General features: G+C 40.2%; 4 protein-coding genes and 1 non-coding gene across 5 annotated transcripts; 4 read left to right on the plus strand and 1 right to left on the minus strand.

Moving 5' to 3' along the window:
• The first annotated feature begins 1,568 nt into the window (after positions 1 to 1,568).
• Positions 1,569 to 2,836, plus strand: LOC137937185 ((S)-scoulerine 9-O-methyltransferase-like). The gene is made up of 3 exons (XM_068782280.1): positions 1,569 to 2,265; positions 2,369 to 2,433; positions 2,528 to 2,836. The coding sequence occupies exons 1-3, from the start codon at positions 1,569 to 1,571 to the stop codon at positions 2,834 to 2,836; spliced, it is 1,071 nt and encodes a 356-aa protein (XP_068638381.1).
• Positions 2,837 to 3,851: 1,015 nt separating this feature from the next.
• Positions 3,852 to 7,573, plus strand: LOC137937636 (uncharacterized). The gene is made up of 4 exons (XM_068782742.1): positions 3,852 to 4,083; positions 4,204 to 4,327; positions 6,879 to 7,044; positions 7,140 to 7,573. Exons 1-4 carry the CDS (start codon positions 3,880 to 3,882, stop codon positions 7,360 to 7,362), a joined length of 717 nt encoding a protein of 238 aa, XP_068638843.1. The 5' UTR covers positions 3,852 to 3,879; the 3' UTR covers positions 7,363 to 7,573.
• Positions 7,574 to 9,392: 1,819 nt separating this feature from the next.
• Positions 9,393 to 9,464, minus strand: TRNAP-CGG (transfer RNA proline (anticodon CGG)). Its single transcript has one exon. It is a non-coding gene; the product is annotated as a tRNA-Pro (tRNA).
• A 160-nt stretch (positions 9,465 to 9,624) lies between these two features.
• On the plus strand, positions 9,625 to 10,508 carry LOC137936875 (PLAT domain-containing protein 3-like). The gene is made up of 2 exons (XM_068781816.1): positions 9,625 to 9,787; positions 9,886 to 10,508. The coding sequence occupies exons 1-2, from the start codon at positions 9,716 to 9,718 to the stop codon at positions 10,351 to 10,353; spliced, it is 540 nt and encodes a 179-aa protein (XP_068637917.1). The 5' UTR covers positions 9,625 to 9,715; the 3' UTR covers positions 10,354 to 10,508.
• A 4,842-nt stretch (positions 10,509 to 15,350) lies between these two features.
• Positions 15,351 to 16,566, plus strand: LOC137937817 (uncharacterized). The gene has a single exon (XM_068782997.1). The coding sequence runs from the start codon at positions 15,352 to 15,354 to the stop codon at positions 16,306 to 16,308; it is 957 nt and encodes a 318-aa protein (XP_068639098.1). The 5' UTR covers position 15,351; the 3' UTR covers positions 16,309 to 16,566.
• Positions 16,567 to 17,986: the final 1,420 nt, after the last annotated feature.

Here is a 17,986-nt window from a genome sequence, read left to right on the forward strand (position 1 = left end):
GACATGAACTGCGTAATACGCATGAAGATCATGTCCTGAGTCATGTGCATTAACCCCCCCTGAGTTTGGCTTGCCCTACAATGTCTATAATAATTTACCTTTAAGGCCAATTACAATACTACCCCATACAAAGACTAACGCCACTCAATTGACCACAATAACCAATTTATAATATCCCACCCTTACTTGATTTATAGCAATTAACTAGGTCACACAAGTCTAAACCCGCATAGGGATTTTTATGTATGGACTCGACTAAAAAATTTAAGTCTTCAATTTTCTAACCAAAGTGATTGACTTCTTTCTAAATAGTCAACTCCTTTTATTCGTCTTACTCTTCTTGCCTCTTTTGAATTGGCAATATGCAAAAATAATTCTTCCTTTTTTTTGCTCTGTCAATCGGTGTTGCTGGATTGATTGGATGGTGTTTTTGACATGAGCTATTTGCTTCTCTTTTTGTATCGATCATGATCGATCGAACAAATATACTGCTAAAAATTTCTTTTTAGAGATTTATGAACTTCAAAATTTATTTAATATATATCATTCATAATTTAATATTTATTATCATCAAAATTATCTAAATTGGGATCTTAAGACTAATTAGTTTAATTAGTCTTTCACCCAACTCAAGTGTCATCCAAAAAAAAAAAAAAATCCCATATTATGAATTACTAAAGGTGGCAAATTTTGACCGACTTAGTTACTTAAATCTGTATTTATATTTATTATTATTATTATTATTATTTTGAACACTTACCTGATTACAGTATTTCAAAATTTTATTTACAAAACTATCTAACTTCAAAACATATTTCCGTTATTACCGGATTTCAGGTCACGCTTCCGTTCATCCACGTGTCCCCTCGTCATCTTCATCATCGTTCTATTGAAACTTTCGTTTGTCTGGTTTATGCTGAGAAAGTGACGGACAGCAGGCAGGCGAGTAAAAAATTGGCGGCGACAATATCTTTTTAATTTTATAATTTAATTGGTTAACCTGAATCGAACAGAACCTCGGGATCAAGGTACCACGTTCAATCAACTCCTCTGTTTACACTTATTTTAATAAACAGATCTGGTTCAAGTGGATCCGTTGAAGAACCGATCTTAATTCCACCCAATCAAGAAAGAGAAAAATGAGATCAGACCTACTAACCATGTGAACCAACATTTCGTGTAGACGATTAAACCCAGAATAATCTGTTGAAACTTGAAAGTTGCACCAAATCCAAATTAAGAAATCTCCCATCGCTCTCCTCGTTCAGATTATTAACTCACGGAGAAGAAGAAAAATCGATAATGGAGAGGACATGATCCTCCGAAACGAAGGGCAACACAACCCCATTTATTTTATCTTAGTTCTCTTCATCCAAGTCAATGGTCTCAGACTTTTCTAAGCCCGAATTCGACTTTTTTTTTTTAATCTAGATTTCGAGAATCTATAAATACTATTTTTCTCTTGGGCATAATCAGAGCATTATATTTGGATCGGAGTTGTCTTCCCCTTTTTACAGGTTGATCCCTGTGAGGCAAAGCTAGATCTTTCTGAGATATCAAGAATCAAAATGGGTGACGGCAATCAGATTGCAGGTCGTCTTGCTGGGTTGGCATTGCAAAGTCTGGTCTGCTTTCCCATGGCCCTGAGAGCCGCCATTAACCTCAAAGTGTTCGAAATTATCGATCAGGCTGGCGCCGGTGCTTCCCTCTCCCCTTCCGAGATCGTCGCCAAGATACCCACTACCAACCCCAACGCCTCTGCAGCTCTGGAAAGGATACTCAGAGTCCTCGTTGCCAACTCCCTCCTCATGGTTTCTTACAGGGAAGGAGAGAAGAAAGAAGCCGTGTATGGGCTGGCGAGCTGGGCGACCAGCTTGGTGCCGGGGACCGACGGTGTCTCCGCTGCGGCAGAGTTTCTGTTGTCTTCGCACGAGGCGACGGTGGCGGGCCTCTATCATCTTGAGGACGCTGTGATGGAAGAAGGCTGCTTGCCGTTCGAGAAGGCGCATGGGACGAGTCTCTACGAGTTTGCAGCGAAGGACAAGGGATACACCAAGGCGTACCATGAGGCGATGAGCAATATTTCTGCCATGGTTATGGCAGAAGTTTTTGCAGTCTATAATGGGTTTGAGCAGGTGAAAGAAATTATCGACGTGGGTGGAGGTGTTGGCACCTGCGTCTCCATGATCGTTTCCAAGTATCCACACATTCGAGGAATCAATTTTGATCTGCCTTATGCAATCGCCAATGCACCTCAATACCCAGGTTAATCACACTCCGAACCTCGTTCTCTGCGTGTAGGTCTCCATTTTTTTATCGATCTTGAGATCTCTGAGCATTTCCGAGCTTTCGTTTTTAACTTCCGCAGGTGTTGTACATATTGAAGGAGACGTGTTTGAGGCCGTCCCGAAAGCAGAAACCGCTTTAATGAAGGTTGGTAATTAGTTGCAGACTGCTCGTAAATCTTCCCTAGAAGAAAGAACTTGGCTTTCCAAATCAAATCTTATTCCGAAAATCTGTCTTGCAGAGCCTACTGCACCACTGGAACGACGAGGAGTGCGTGAAGTTGCTGAGGAATTGTTGGGAGGCATTACCGGAGGGAGGGAAAGTGATCGCCCTGGAATTCGTGGTTCCACCGGAACTGGGAAAAGATACGGTCTCCCTCCGCGTGACCAGCCTCGATCTCCTGATGATGGCTTGCAGTGTCAAGGGCAAAGAACGGTCATTGGAGGAGCTCAGGGAACTTTCCGAAGCGGCGGGTTTTGCAGAATTGAAGAACTTCCCTGTTGCTCATGGCCTGCATGTCGTAGAATTCCATAAAGGAGTCAACGCATGAGCTTCTTCTCGATTGGGGATCGAGTTCAGATTTTCTCATACGGAGAGGATGATCGGAACCATTTATATAAAGAAATAATTGGTTTAATTCACTAGCTTCGTGTGATTGGGTCTAATCTTAATAAATATGTATTTTTTTCTGTATTTCTACCTTGAGACTTTACAAAACTATGATTGGGTAATTCGGTTTATTTAGGATTAAAGCCAAAAATTCATGTAAGTCAACTTGCGACATCAACCACGGTAGGTGCCATATACCACTACTCTGATACCATGTGAAGTTGAATCAAAAACCTATCTTAAAATAGGACTGACCAATTTAAGAAACCTTTTTTTCAAGTAATAAACTCAAAATATTTTTTCTCACTAATCTATGTGGGACTATTCTTTAAAAACTATATGTTATTTGCTTATCTATTTTATGTTGTATCTTCTAAAGACCATCCATGGAAATGTTAATTACAGAGAAGATTTAATTATAACACCCTAATGATCTTTAATTAGAAAAAAATTAAACCATCGTCTCAAATCAGACATACGCTTGAAGTTTCTAGGGAAGATCTATTCTCTTCTACATGGGGGACAGGTTTCGATGATGTGTCAAGTTGACCAAGTCGCATGGATTTCAAACTTTGAAATCGGGTGGTTTGCGAAATAAGTGTTGGAATTTGATATCTTGGAAAATAGAATTTTCAAAGCGGTTATTTTGGTAAATGTCCCAAATGGATTTTGTCACCCAATTCAGTCTAATACATGTGAATGCATAAAAAATATAAATTCATTTAAGTCCGTTCAATCCACAATTGTATGTGAGTTAAATATTTCATACACAAACTATTGCAGGTTGCATTTTCATGTGAGTCCCTCGAGACAGCCCTGCGAGGAACATAAGGATCCGGAAACGAACTAGATCCGATTGTTGATCGTGTCCTGTCCCGATTACTAATCAGCTCCGATCTCCGAAATCTGAATAAACGGATTATTGCAGTGCACAAATTACAAACCGGAACAAGAGTTCGGAGGTGACCTGCTCGGGAAAACGCGATGAGCCTATCACTCTTACAGGACTACTCCTCGGCGGAAGAGAACGCAGAAGAAGAGAGATTTTCCGATGATTCCTTGCTGAGCGACGAAGACAACGAAGGTTATGGGGTCCGAAACCGTTTTAAGGAAGAAAAATCAGTCTTTGATCTCGGGAAACCCTCTTCGAATTCGTCCCTTCCCTCCGCGTTCGATGCCTTCTCCGAGGTTTTTCTTCTTCTCCGACAGAAAATAAATTAAAAGATTTCAGATTTTTTTACGGTGATTTTGGACTTTTGGTCTAATTTTTGCTGCGCTTCTTCTTATTTTTTGCTTCTGTTTCTGGAGGTTGCAAGGCCGCCGGCTTTTCTTAACAATTGCGTGGAAGAGCAACCTTCTGTGAGGAATGTCGAACAGAGGGGAAGGTATGGTGGCAGGAAGAATAAGAAGGAGAAAAAAGACCTTCCAGCGGGTAAGATTACTCAAATATTGGGAAAATTTTAGCCATTAATTAATGAGACTAGAAGAATGAGGTGTACCGTGTTTTCCCTAAGATGCCTCAGCAGTCTTTCATTTGGCAAATTTGAAATTTTTATGAACAACAATATATTTCTAAGAGCAAGTACCGATCTTTCAAAGAGTTAGTTCTCTTTGAACCTACTTTGTTGAACTTGAAATTGGTTACTGACGAATTTCGTGGTAGAGAACTTCTTTCAAGAAGTTCTCATTTCCTCCGGCCAACTATGAGAATCATGATATTTTGTGCTATGCTAAGAAAGGGTCATCTGTGTTTTACTTCTATTTTTGTCGTGTTTGCTTATGATATTATCCTTATTTCCCATTCAGCAACTCATCTTACATTTCCATTGTCGAGAAAACTGTTTTATTTTCTCCTGGTTTGGAAAATATTCCCTCACCATATTCAAAATCTTTTTTTTTTATAAAGATGTAATTATATTAACAAGAGAAATTAAAAAAGAGGATGGAGCAGATCCCTAACAACAAGCGATTGTAGGGTAGTTCCCTGTTTGGCAAACACATCTGCTGTCAAATTTGTGGATCTCAGAATGTGAGACCAAATACAAGGTAAAATTGAGAAAATTTCTACAATCTCCCGAAATATGTCCCAATGACGCCACGGGGGATAGGATGCTCACTCACACATCCAATGACCACCTTCAAGTCCCTTTCAATATGAAGGGGACCGCTGCACTTGTCTCTGAAAACACGGAGCCCATTGAAGAGGCCATGAAGCTCAACTGACATAGAATCAGATATGCCTAAAGGGCCTGTGTAAGAGAAAAGATGATTACTAGAAAGATCCGAAATAATCCCTCTGAAGCCAGAAATCCCTGGATTACCAAGAGAAGAGCCATCAAAATTCAACTTAAGGTAACCGGATTCAAGAGGAGTCCATTCCTGCATAATTTGGACCTTTGTCCCAGAGTGCATCATTGCCAAAGTTCTCCAGTTTTCACGGATAGGGGTACCCACTAGGGAGGAGAAAAACTTCTTAGTCAGAAGCCAAGAAGAGATATGTCCACTTGGTCTGCTACACGGTCCGTTGATTCACTTTTTGCATTGAATCACCTTCGGTTGCGTTCATTCCAAATCCCCCATGGAATGAAACTAGCACAAGCGGAGAGCATCACTTCTCCGAGACCCGGATGGGGAGTACCAATGAGCGACTTGCTGAAAGAGATCAGATTAGGCGCCATACAGAATTGTAACCCCATCATACTAAGAATGGAAGTCCACACCTTCCATGAGAAGATGCATTGTAGCAGAATGTGCTTGTGGTTTCAGTTTCAGTGTTGCCAAAAGGGCACAAGGGGGTCGATTGAGGGGTGACCTCTTCTTCTAAGCCTGTCTGCTGAGAGAATCTTGTTTTGACAGGCGCTCCACATGAAATTTTTTATCTTAGGAGGTGCACAGAGACACCATACAAAATAGACCTCATGTTCCCTTTGAGACGGATTCTAGCCATTAATGTATCCGAATGCAAATGATACAGAGAAAGTACGTCTTTTGTCTGGCCACCAAATGAGCTTGTCAGCCTCTGAAGGTCGAATTTTTACCGAGTTTACAAAATCCATCAAATGGCTGGCTTCCAAAGCCTCTGTATCAGATAGACCCCTTTCTAGGATGAAGGCTCAGACCACCCACCTCACCATATTCAAAATCTTAAAAAGAATTCTAGAAAAGATGTAGCTACTGTATCTCTAACAACTTTTATGCTTCTTCTCTATTTTCTCTATTTCGCCCTTTTGCATCTGTAGTTTTTCCTTTAATTGGCAGTAGTGCCTTACTATTGATTGATTATGAATGAAAAAAAGGAAACTGCATTTCCCAGGCTGACTCAGGCTTATGGAGATTTTGTAACATTATGAGAAAAAGTTTGTAGAAAAGAGTAGAAGACTGGAACTATTGAGCTCAGCAGCGACTGAAACAGTTAGGAAGGTTCCATCCATCTTTTGCATCCTTTTTCTGACTACAAATATCTTTTCCCCTGATTTCTTGGTGCTTAGTTTTGAAATGTTGCATGAGCAAACTTTAAGTTAAATGCAGCTCAGATTTTTTTTCAGCGGTAGATAATATGTTTCATTTCAATTATTCTGGTTGTAGTAGGGGTTTGCTTTCTAGCATTTTGAGCTGAGTCTTTACTTTCAAAAATTGTTGTATTTTGGTGGAAAAAGAACTAATATTAATATAGGAACAGATAAGGTGTGGTGTTGACCCAATCCACATTATGTTCCTTTTAAAGGATATGATTAGTATTCAGATATTAGAAAATTGTATTTGTAAGCTTTCTGCCTTTTCTTTTTATTTCCACAAAAAAAGTGTTTGTAGTCCTATTCTGCTTTTTCAAACTTGTAGTGGAGCTGTTTTGTTTGATTTATGTGTCTGGCATAATGCTAGATTCAAACCAGGTGTTGAATCCATTATTTGGATGAAATGCAATTGGATAACCTGAACAAAAAGAAAAGTCAATAATTCATAATGGCCATAATTTTGGTCTGCAGGAGCTGTTGTGGAAGCCAAACCCCAATTAGTTGCAATTCGTGATCGAGTAAGAACTGATGTAGAAAGGACTGTTCCCCCTGCATCTTCTACAGGGCCAACTGCGGAGGGAAAACGTGTGGTTTCTGCAGCCAATCCTGAACCCAAGGATGCTGCAGATCTTCTTAGGTAGTTCTTTTGAGCTATTGTACCTATTCTCATTACTATTTTATTCACATTGCCGTTTACTTTTTTCTCTTGATCGTTTGTTCCTTTCTGATCAGGATGTGTGTACAATGTGGCATACCAAAGACCTATTCCAATGCAAGAGGCATGGTGTGTCCTGTGTGTGGGGATCGCCCACCTGCTGATCCCGACAAAGAGCCAACAAAGAAGAAAGGGTCAACGGTTAAAGATAAGGAGAAGAGCAAAAGAATGAAAGGCCAGTCCAGTCATGCTAATTGGAAGAGTGAAACAGAGATGCAGCTTCGGCAGCAATTTGATTAACAAAATCATAAAACAGCTTATGAAAATTAGTGACATCTGTAAAATGATAGGCTGTTAGCGAAGTTTGTTTTAATAGATTCCATGTTGTTTATCACAGTTATGATTTTCCCTTGAATATCAGTGTAGTGTTCTAATTTCATGCCAAAACCCATCATGATTTCTTGTCGCTTCTCTGCGAGTTGAACCTGATTTATTTATCTCAAGGCTGATTTTGAAGATGGATACAGACCTAGTAGGATGTAACTGTTAGATTTAGTCCTGTATTTGGTGGTTGAATTGGGTTCAATTAGTCTCCTTTTCCAGGTCTTGAATCCCAAAACACTTGAATAATTGTATCACCCAACGGTACTTAGGGTTCAAACTCTTGAATTGCCCAACTGATTGGATCAAATGGACTGGTTCAAAAGAGAACCAGATGAGTTTCTCCATTAAATTTTTTGAGACTCTGGTTATGGGTAGAGATTAGGTTATTATGGTTCTGAACAGGTGGTTCTGATGACTTGTCTTAAAACCAGAGTGACTGTAAACATACTATTAATCCTTGGATAAGATGACAGGAACAAAAAGTTTTAGAACCTCCCAAATCAAAAGGCTATAATTAGGTCACTTGGGTTGAGTGGGTTGAATAGTGGAAAACCCTAATGCTTATGCGTGAAACTGAAACTGTCTTCCAGAACAGAATTCATTAGCTCTAATCTATACTGATTGTAGTTGACAAAAATATTAACAGGGAAAGAAAAACAAAAAGAATTCTTCAGCGTTGCTGGAAAACCTCATAATAATTCCTGTTTCCTTCTTACAAGCGTCTAATCTAAACCCACAATAATCCATTCTTCGTCATCTTCTTCGGTTGAATCAACCTCCCCCGTCGACCAACCTTCATCTCTTACCTCTTCATCTCTTTCCTTATATCCGCTTTCTTCTCCGCAATCATTAGACATATCATCTTCTTCTCCGATCCCGTTGGTAGATTCTTTGCCGTCCTCCTCTTCGTGATCTCCTACTCCATCTGATCTCTCTTCGCTGTCCCATTCACTTGAGTCTTCCTTCTCTTCTACCTGCAGTTCAGTCTCCACGTTGGTCTCATCCTTCGCATGACTTTGGGCCGCACAATCTGCAACATCCTCTATTGGGAACTCGCTCTCACCACCATTATCAAGGTCGCTGTAATATTCATGATCATTGCTGTCACGGGGAGCATCATCTCCGACGGGTTTCGGAACTGCATCACTTCTATCGTGTTCCTCATTGTCATCGTAGTCCATAATGTTCTCAAAAGCGCGGTCCAACTGATCGGCAAGAAAACGAGCGGCATGAACGATGCTTGAAAGGTACAAAGAGTGCGCAGCGAGGCGATCACTTAGTTCCTTCTTCACCATGACGCACCTATCTGCAATCAATCTCTCAGTATCAGGTGTAATAACACAAGAAAAGAAAAAATCGAGACAGTGGAAGAATAAAACAGAAAGGCACAGAGCCTACGACCACGGGTCCCCGACCTTACCTTTCACGTACTTGAACAACAGAGCGGCTCCGGCGGCCACATTGTAGACGAGAGACTTAAGTCCGGAGATGACTGGGCCGGAGGAGGCATTGTCTTCAGCGATTAAGAGGGAGACGAGAACGTAGAAGGGCAAGAAGGCGATAGGAAAGGAAGCAACGGTAAGCCATAGGCGCCATGACTCATGGGCAAAGCGAAAATAGTTAAAATAAAGGAGCTGCACGACGAAGGAGAAAGCACCGACGAGAGCACTTTCAGAGACGGCCATGGCTAAGTTCAATTTGTCGTCCTGAATCAACCGGTTTCACCATAAATAGATAATGAAAACAATTCGATTAAAACACGGAGAGTGATGGGTAAGAGGAAAGAACCGAAACAGAGTTAGGAGAAGGACTCTGTTGATTCAGAGGCTCAAGAGACGTAAGAATATAGCTGAAGGAATTTGGAAACTGTGCAACACCTCCAGCGTATAAAATGCTTAAGAGTAGATACAGTGTGGTGCTAAGAAATTACTCTTTACAAAAAAATTGGGGCGTTGCGAGAATCGAACTCGCGACCTCTCCCACCCGAAGCGAGAATCATACCACTAGACCAAACGCCCGTTCAAAGAAAGCATACAAACTTTAGATTTTGTTTCCAAATGTTATTTAAAATATTGTTGTTTAAATAAAAATATTTTAAATGATATAAAAATATTATTTTATAAAATAATAAGGGGTAACTTATTGCACAGACGGACGCAGTAGCGGTCTTCTTCTCGGTGAGCTTCCTTTCAGCCTACTCCCTATTTCTATAAAATCCACCCAATCCATTTGAGACATCTCTCAAGAGAGCGACGGGCGAGGAAAAAAGATGCCTACAGTGAAATCCATCTTCATCCTTCTTTCTTTCATCGCCTGCTTCCCCCTTCTCACTCGATCTGCTGTAATCACTCCTTCCATGAATGAAAGAATCCCCAATTTTTTTGAGTTTCTTTTCTGGGATTACTCACTGATTTCTGGTTTTCTCTCTGTTTTTTTCAGGCGGATGAGTGCGTCTACACTGTGTACGTCCGCACTGGATCGATAATCAAGGGCGGCACCGACTCGACCATCAGTCTGACGCTGAGCGATCCCTATGGTTCCACGGTCGCGATTCCGAATCTGGAGACGTGGGGAGGGCTGATGGAGCCCAGTCACGACTACTTCGAGAGGGGGAATCTGGATATCTTCAGCGGCCGGGGGAGCTGCCTCGATGGACCCATCTGCTACATGAATCTCACATCCGACGGCACCGGTTCCGGACACGGATGGTACTGCAACTATGTGGAGGTCACCTCGACCGGCCCCCACATCACCTGCAAGCAGCAGCTCTTCACCGTCGAGCAGTGGCTCGCCACTGATACTTCGCCTTACGTTCTCACTGCTATTAGAGATTTTTGCTATAGTGTCAGGCGGACTAGTGACAAGGATTTTTCCAAGCTCGAACTTGGGAAATTTCCTTCTCTTTAGGTTGATTAATTTTGGGTTGTAGCGTAGTTGTATCTAATGGGGTTTCTTCCTCCATCTTTTTCCTGTTCGAGTTCCGTAGATACTCGAAATCATCCAATTTCCTGTCGATGGCGATTACCCCAGATACAGTCTCAATAAAGATGGATTCTACTAGACGACAATGGCTTATTACTTTTTCTCAGCCCCCTTTACCTCCGTAGTCCTTTTCAAAAGTTAGAGATCATCTATCGATCGGCTGGCTACGGTTTTCTCTGTGAATTGAAAATGAAAGCAAGTGAAAACAGGGGGAAGGGGGAACCCCTTCAAATGGGATCCTCGTTGAAAAGATTTTTCTGCAAATCGGTGGAGAAGTTATGGAGTGTCGTTAATTCTAAGATTTGAACCCATGGGTATGAACTTTGTTGGCATCTTCTTCACTTCTTTAATGGTTTGAAATTTGAATTTAATTCTTTATTTTTTGGGAAAGTGAGTCTTGTTGGCTGGAACTGATTGAGGCGATGTCACATCTGCAATTCAAGTCTCCGATATGATCATATTCTATGAGAGAGTCAATAGGGAACGGTATTGACCAGGGCTGATACGTGTCGAATTTTGGCATATTCGATATGAATGGAAAACCACTGGATCACCATCATTGTAACCCCATATCCGTCCCATCCCTGTAAACCCAATTTAAATCCGACCCCTCTCAACTTAGTTTATATCACTGGCTCATATATGAGTGGAAAAACCTGTCTTTGACCAGAACCCGACCCGTAGGAGTGAAATTAGAAACCTCAACTCTGGTTTTTTTGGGTCAGGTCGGGTTGGGTAAATTAAAAGCATATATGGGATTTGCTACAATGACTTTTACTTTTTATTCAGAATAAAATAAGAAAAAGAAAAATTGATCAATTTGTTTAATTATTTTTTGATTTTTTAACGATATGTAATATGGTTATTACTTGTGTTTTTAATAGGAGTGGCTTCGAACCGAGCCAGCTCGGGAGGGGCTCGAGCTCGGCTCAGTTCCGGCTTGGATTGATTTGGTATACTTGGAGTTCGAGATCTAGTTAGGGTTCATTTGAGTTAATGAGTCGAGTTTGATTGAATCAAAGTTCGACTCGAAAGCTCGCGAGCCGAGTCATTAATGGGCTCGTGAGTCACGGGATTAGAAGTGAGGGACATGGGAGTAACGCCAAGCCCCTCCTGTTCGCCTATGTTGCCGTTGACAGCTCCTCGCCGACCGCTACATCCCCTACCCTATGATTTCTTCCCCTCTGTTTCCGTCGCCGCCACTTCATCGTTGATGATAGAACCACGCCGGCGCAGCGCCTTCGCTCCGCGCCGTCTCGGCGGAAAACCAATTTCTCAGCAACATGTGCGAGATCATAAACAACTAAAAAAAAAAAAACTCTTTCCCTTCCTCATGCTCTTGAATAAATTGAAAAGAAATTTTAGTAGAAATACGTTTCTAGAGACTATTAGTGGTTTTTTTAATAAATGTTGAAAAAAAATTTAATAGAAATATAGGGACTATCAGTGCCTTGTGTTTTTTGGAAACATTTTTTTAATTAGAAATTTTTATTAAAAAATCATATAATTTTCTAAGTAAGATTTTCTTGCCAAAATTGGTTAGAAAACCGTATAAAAATTTTTTTGAATAACTATTTGACAGTTGATGTTATAATACTTTTAGCAAGAGACAATTTTCATAGCAATTTTGTGTTTGACATTTTATTTAATTAAAAATTTATCGATAAGTATAGTAATATATTAGATTGATTATTAATTTTTATTTATTTTTCTGAAAGAGGCAATAAGAGGTCCATTTAAGTTTCCTAAGAAAACTTTAAAATATTTCTTATAATTTTCTAGTAAGTCTTTAATAGTAATAGGATTTTATTTAAAGGTTTTTTTGGAAATATCTATCTGAGGAAAAACATTTTTAGTTTTTTCTATGTTTTTCCTAGAATATAAATTTTCAATCAGGGGCACTAAGGAGGCCGTAGTAAATTTATGGCCAGATTCAAAAATTACAAAATAAGCTAGACAACATTTGGAGTAAAAAAAATTAATATTGGAGGGTTCTAATCCATTATCGAGGTTCAATCCCGAACCTCCCCTATCATTATTTTTTTTAAAATGTATGCATAATTTTATAGATAATTTATTTGACATATATTTTATGTAGAGTATTAAATGTAAGTTAACCTTGAACTCGGTTAAAATTATTAGGCTCGAGGCTAGGTCGACTCGAGCTCAAGTTCGAAATCTTTAAATCAAACTCAGCTCGAACATAGGAAGGTTCAGACTCAACTAGATTCGATGCCACCCTTATGCTCAATTTTAAGTAGAGGTCATACCCAATTTTATGTAGAGGTTATGCCCAATTTTATGTAAAATGTATGATCAATTTTATGTAAATGTATGCCCAATTTTATATACAATTTATTTGACATATATTTTTTGAAAAGTTTTAAATGTATGTTGGAAATCAAACTCGAGACATGTAATTTTTGAAAAGTTTTAAATGAATGTTGAAACTCGAGTTCGGCTTGAACTCGGTTAAAATTATTCGGTTCAAGTTCCAAAACAATTTTAGGCTCGAGGCTAGGCTCGACTCGAGCTCGAGTTCGAAATATTTAAATCATGCTTAGCTCGAACATAGGCAAGTTCGGGCTCGGCTCGATTCTATGCCACCCCTAGTTTTTAATATTATTTTATATATAAAAGTATTATTATATGGTTTTTCTCGTACATATAATTAGGTCATTATTTTATATTAATTAGCTATAATACATGGCGTATTGTATGAATATTTAATCCTGTTTACTATCATAATTTAAAGCTGAAACAATTTAAATCCTTTTTCTTTTTTAAATTAAAAAATCTCAAGTAAAGTTTTTTCTTGTTCCTTTGTTAAATTAAATTAATCATATAAAATACATGTAAAGTGTAAAATTATTTAATATGTTAAATATTATAAGATCTCTACATTTTTTAGCTTTAAACTGTAATTAGTAATTTTAAATAATTATTTACTTTATTTCAACTATAGTTAATTTTTATCACTATTTTATTTTTAAATTATTTTTTAAATAAAATTATTTCCAATTTTTTTGTCATTTACAATTTATTAATACTTACTTTTAACACAGAACTTTTTAGTTTTAATTTAATTAATTTTGTTTTTCAAACGAAAATTAATCTTTCGTGCCTACTAATTTTGACTCCGTGAAGTTGTAGTCGGAAGGACCCTTCTACAGTCTCCATGGATATACTAAAGTCGAAGTTTCCAGACTGCTACAGCCATGTTCCTCGAAACGATCTTTTGGTAACAGCATGTGCTTTCAACGAGGAGCTTCAGATAATCCATCTCGACACAGATAGAAGGTTGGTACGTTACGATATTGCAGAGAAGATGATGACCAGAGTCCAGCTCCCTCAACCCTTTGAAGATGATGGTGTGCTGCTGCAGTATCCATTACCATGCAGTAAGATCAATGTACCAGTACTTCGCCGGGTGAAGTTGCTAGAGGTGCCGGATTGTGGGATCGATAGAAGATGGAGAAAAAGAAGGCACAGAGAGGGCAGAGACGCGAAACCATGCGCTTGCTCTTCTCTTCCCTACATTCAACCCCCACAACTTTCTGAAATAAGCTTCCTAGGCCCGCACACCTTTCTCTTTCTCTCACCCTTTAAAAGCTACACAAACAAATAAAAGTTCTTCTCCCCTTTGCCGTTCACACTGCTATGCTCCAAAAGCTGCTGGTGCTGCTCCTTAGTTTCTTAGCCTACAATCCAGAATAACAGTTTGGTATGGACAACTCTGTGTTATTGGTCAGTAACTCAGTCCATCGTGTCTCGTATAGTTGAGACACCTTGCATCTCTCGGAGCAATAATGGGTCATTGTTGGAGGATCCTTTTACCTGTATAAGTCTTCATTTCACGAAGATATCTTGTCTTTCAGGTGAATACAGCTGGTTTTGTTGAAAACCGAGTTTACCCAGCTGCAAAAGATTGTCTTGAAATAAAGCTTTTTAGTGTTTGGTGAGGTTTCGGATTACAGGCAACCAACCCAGTAAGCTCCTGCTTACTGTATTGCTTGCCTATCATTCCCTCATGATCTATGTATCCTTTCTCATGACCTTGTCAAACCCCAGCTTTAAAACCAAATATTGGGCAATTAGCTTAAAGGCAAAGACATTTCACCCTGTGCAGCAAATGGACCACCCTACTGGGATCTAGCTAGGTGTTTATATTTCATCTCTAACATAAAGTTGAAGAAAAAAGGTTGAAACAAAGCAAAGAAGATGAACCCACAGCAGGACATAGTGGGAGGGACCAACCTCCCATGCTCTTGATTGCACGAGTCTTCTCATTATTGCACCCTTGCTTTAGTAAACTCCCCTATTTAAAATCTAAATGGGGCTTTGTTTTACTTGGCATTCAAGCCATCTAAATAATTTTATCCTTTTGAATTACATTTCCAACCTGCCATTGGAGAAATGAGCAGTTGCAAGGGAAATAATTTTGATAATGATGCAGGAACTGTGTATGCCAAAGTGTTTGGTATAATGCCTCTGTGGAATCTGCGTACTGAGCTGTTTAAACAGGGATTATCTCATTATATTATAAGGAAGAGAGACCAACTTTGAGTCTTTGGTGGGACTAACACGCATGTGCGCCGACCTGATGATGGATTATATACTGAATTCCAGTCTTTAACAAGCATAAAAACCAGTAGAAATCTGTGGTAAAGTGAGAAGATGATGAAACAATGGTACTCTGATCGTGTCATCCTCTTTGTATTAAATTTTATGGATAGCAAAAGGAAAGACAGAGAAAGAAAGCTCTCTTAAGTTCTCGTGACAATCCAAAAGCCAACAGGGATGAGGGGAAAATTAAAGAAAGATAAAGGAAAAGGCAAAATGAAGGAAAGCTGGCAGTCGGCTTTGGCTTTTAAACTACAGGGTCCAAACCCTGAACTGAACTGAGAGAAAGTGAAAGCAGCCATGAGGGGAAGAGGAGGACGAGTTGTAGGAGGAAATGCTGCGACGGATCTTCTCGTTTGTTTTCCTCCGCGGGCTCATCTATCTCTCATGTCGAAACCAATTTGCAGTCCGGTCAGGCCAGTCGAACCGGCCAAACGCCATAGCTCGAGATCCTGCAACAGAGGTCAAGCCAGCCCCCTCTTCCGGGGGAAACCGAAGCCCTCCGGCGGATCAGAAATCTCAGAGCCAACCTCGCCGAAAGTCACGTGTGCGGGGCAGATCAAGATCAAACAGAAAGCGGGTTCGTGCAAGAACTGGCAATCGGTGATGGAAGAGATCGAGAGGCTCCACAATAACAGAAAGATTCGGAAGAAACCTAATTGGATTGAGACCCTGGGATTCAAGAAAGACATCATGCAGTTTCTGACTTGTATGAGAGGTCTACGCTTCGACATGAGGTGCTTTGGTTCATTCCGTGGCTCCGTTATTGATGATTCCGACAGCTGCAATGAAGACGATGAGAATAACGAAGAAGAAGATCAAGAAACCGATATGAGTACTGCCGGTTCAGAACCCTCGAGAACCATTTTCTCCAAATGGTTTATGATATTACAGGAAAATCAGAATCATGGGTTAGTTAAGGAAAGTGAAGAACGTGAAGAACGTGAAGAGGAGAGATATAAAAGTACTGTTGAAAGCACCGTTCCTCCGAAAAACGCTCTTCTACTAATGCGTTGCAGGTCTGCACCTGCGAAAGGTTGGTTGAAAGACAAGGAGGAAGAAGAAGAAGAAGAAGAAGAAAAGAAAGAAGAGAAAAAGAGCTCCAAAACGGCTCCAATAGATTGCAAAGACAAAGAGAAGCTGCTTCTGATGCGCTACAAGCCAGATTTCCTCAAGGTTTCCACTGATATCGAACAGGAGACATGGGTAGTCGGGAAATCTGATCCTTTCTCGAGGAGTCGAAGCTGGAAGAGATAATAAACAGGCCGGTGATCGTGGTGTCCTGGCTTCAGACATTTTTCTTTTCTCTCTCCTGTTGCAGAATTTTTGCTTATTCTTCTCTGATATTTTCACTGTTTGTTTCTCGCTTCTGTGGGCATGCCTCTGGATTGGAGAATCCAAGTTCTTTAGATTCCACTTTGATTTTGATTTGAGATAAGTTTTTGTTACTTTTGTACATCCCTCTTTGTCATCACTTAGATCTTCCAAGTTTTTTTTCCCAAGGAAGAGGACAGGGTTTGGTGGTTTCTTCATCTTGTATTTATGTGTCTTACGATCATGTTTATACTTGCAGATCTTTGCCTTGTAAGAAGAGTTAATAATTGAATGAGAAACCCAATGAAATGTATATATCAAATTTCTCTTGCAAATCTTTGATTGTTCCAAAACTATACCAGGCTTTCCTCTCCAAGTTCCTTAAAGTGAAATAGTTGTCTCATTCCAATCTAAAGATTTAATTACATCTAAGGGTGGTGAGGGGGTTAGAATTTGAAGATTTTTTTCTCAAACAACAAATTTTAACAGGAAATTCCTTGTTTAAGAATTTTTTTCTAGCTATCTTCCATGTCAAAAGCATGAGTTTTGACTTCAATTCTTCTTGTCTCACAAAAATTGAAAAGGAAAAGATTTTTTTTTCGTATTGTCCCCCGATAAGAATCAATAGGAAAAATAAACAAAGAAGTCACAAATGCAAGAAAACCGATAGTCGCAAATGAATTTTGATTTTCAATGACAATATTTACGTAGAATTCCAATAGTAAAATGGATATTTACCTGTTCGACATTGTAGTAGAACACTAATAGCATCCAATCTGATGCAGGCGAGAATCTGATGAGGGTATATATTCGGATCCGGAGTAATTAGTTGGATCCTTAATCGGATCGATGTAAATAGTTGGATCCTTAATCGGATCTTTAGTCGGAGTCGGATCCATATTCGGATATTTAGTCGGATCCTTAATCGGATCCTTACTCGGATCTTTTGTATTGAACCCGGTTGGACCAGAATTATTAGGGTCGGGTTCGTGTTTTTCCGAGCTGCAGCCCAGGCTTGTCGGGGGCGTTGGATTTGGTTAAAAGGTTGTTTAGGTTTCTTTGAAGGAGATGAATGATATTTTGAATCGGAGTTAGAGAATTTCTCTACGATTTCAAGGCAGCTTTCGTGACTCCTCCCGTGATTCTCAATTTGATCTGCCTATAGGATAATCGCTATCCTGTCCGGCGTCAGTTGGTATCAGAGCTTCAGGCTCGGGACGAAGCTGATCTAGCCAGACGCTGCAGCGAGCAGAAGGGTCGACGAAGACGACGCCGTCGCCGTTGAGCTACCGCTCAACGTTGCTGCCGGAAACACTCGGGATTCGACCGAGCAGAGCTCGGGACTCGACCGAGCAAGTTACAGAAACAGAGCAGAGGCTCTGGCTTTGCCGGAAAAGAGAGATTCGGCAGGGAAAAGGGTCGGCATCGACGTCGTCACCGCCGGAACTGCCATGCGACGTTGCCGTCGCCGTCGCCGTAGTCGGATCTGCCGTCGACGGAGCTCGACGACAGAAAAGGTTCGGTAATTCCGAAAAATCGAGCACCGAAACAGAGGTTCGTGGTGCCGAGAAAGGGGGTCCGAGACAGGAGACCCTCGTTGCCGGAACGAGCCAGCGTCGCA

Source organism: Aristolochia californica, unplaced genomic scaffold (genome assembly GCF_029961685.1).
Source record: "Aristolochia californica isolate CCGP_79_NKW_82.1479 unplaced genomic scaffold, dmAriCali1.0.hap1 SCAF_7, whole genome shotgun sequence".
Lineage (NCBI taxonomy): Eukaryota > Viridiplantae > Streptophyta > Magnoliopsida > Piperales > Aristolochiaceae > Aristolochia > Aristolochia californica.

What these genes read in the sequence shown, in the direction of transcription:
- LOC137937636 (XM_068782742.1), top strand. Translation starts at nt 3,880, where the DNA reads ATGAGCCTATCACTCTTACAGGACTACTCCTCGGCGGAAGAGAACGCA. An exon ending in CGTTCGATGCCTTCTCCGAG is followed by an intron (nt 4,084 to 4,203) that starts GTTTTTCTTCTT and finishes CTGTTTCTGGAG; the next exon opens with GTTGCAAGGCCGCCGGCTTT. An exon ending in GAAAAAAGACCTTCCAGCGG is followed by an intron (nt 4,328 to 6,878) that starts GTAAGATTACTC and finishes TTTGGTCTGCAG; the next exon opens with GAGCTGTTGTGGAAGCCAAA.
- LOC137937817 (XM_068782997.1), top strand. Translation starts at nt 15,352, where the DNA reads ATGAGGGGAAGAGGAGGACGAGTTGTAGGAGGAAATGCTGCGACGGAT.
- LOC137937185 (XM_068782280.1), top strand. Translation starts at nt 1,569, where the DNA reads ATGGGTGACGGCAATCAGATTGCAGGTCGTCTTGCTGGGTTGGCATTG. An exon ending in CAATGCACCTCAATACCCAG is followed by an intron (nt 2,266 to 2,368) that starts GTTAATCACACT and finishes TAACTTCCGCAG; the next exon opens with GTGTTGTACATATTGAAGGA. An exon ending in CAGAAACCGCTTTAATGAAG is followed by an intron (nt 2,434 to 2,527) that starts GTTGGTAATTAG and finishes TCTGTCTTGCAG; the next exon opens with AGCCTACTGCACCACTGGAA.
- LOC137936875 (XM_068781816.1), top strand. Translation starts at nt 9,716, where the DNA reads ATGCCTACAGTGAAATCCATCTTCATCCTTCTTTCTTTCATCGCCTGC. An exon ending in CCCTTCTCACTCGATCTGCT is followed by an intron (nt 9,788 to 9,885) that starts GTAATCACTCCT and finishes TGTTTTTTTCAG; the next exon opens with GCGGATGAGTGCGTCTACAC.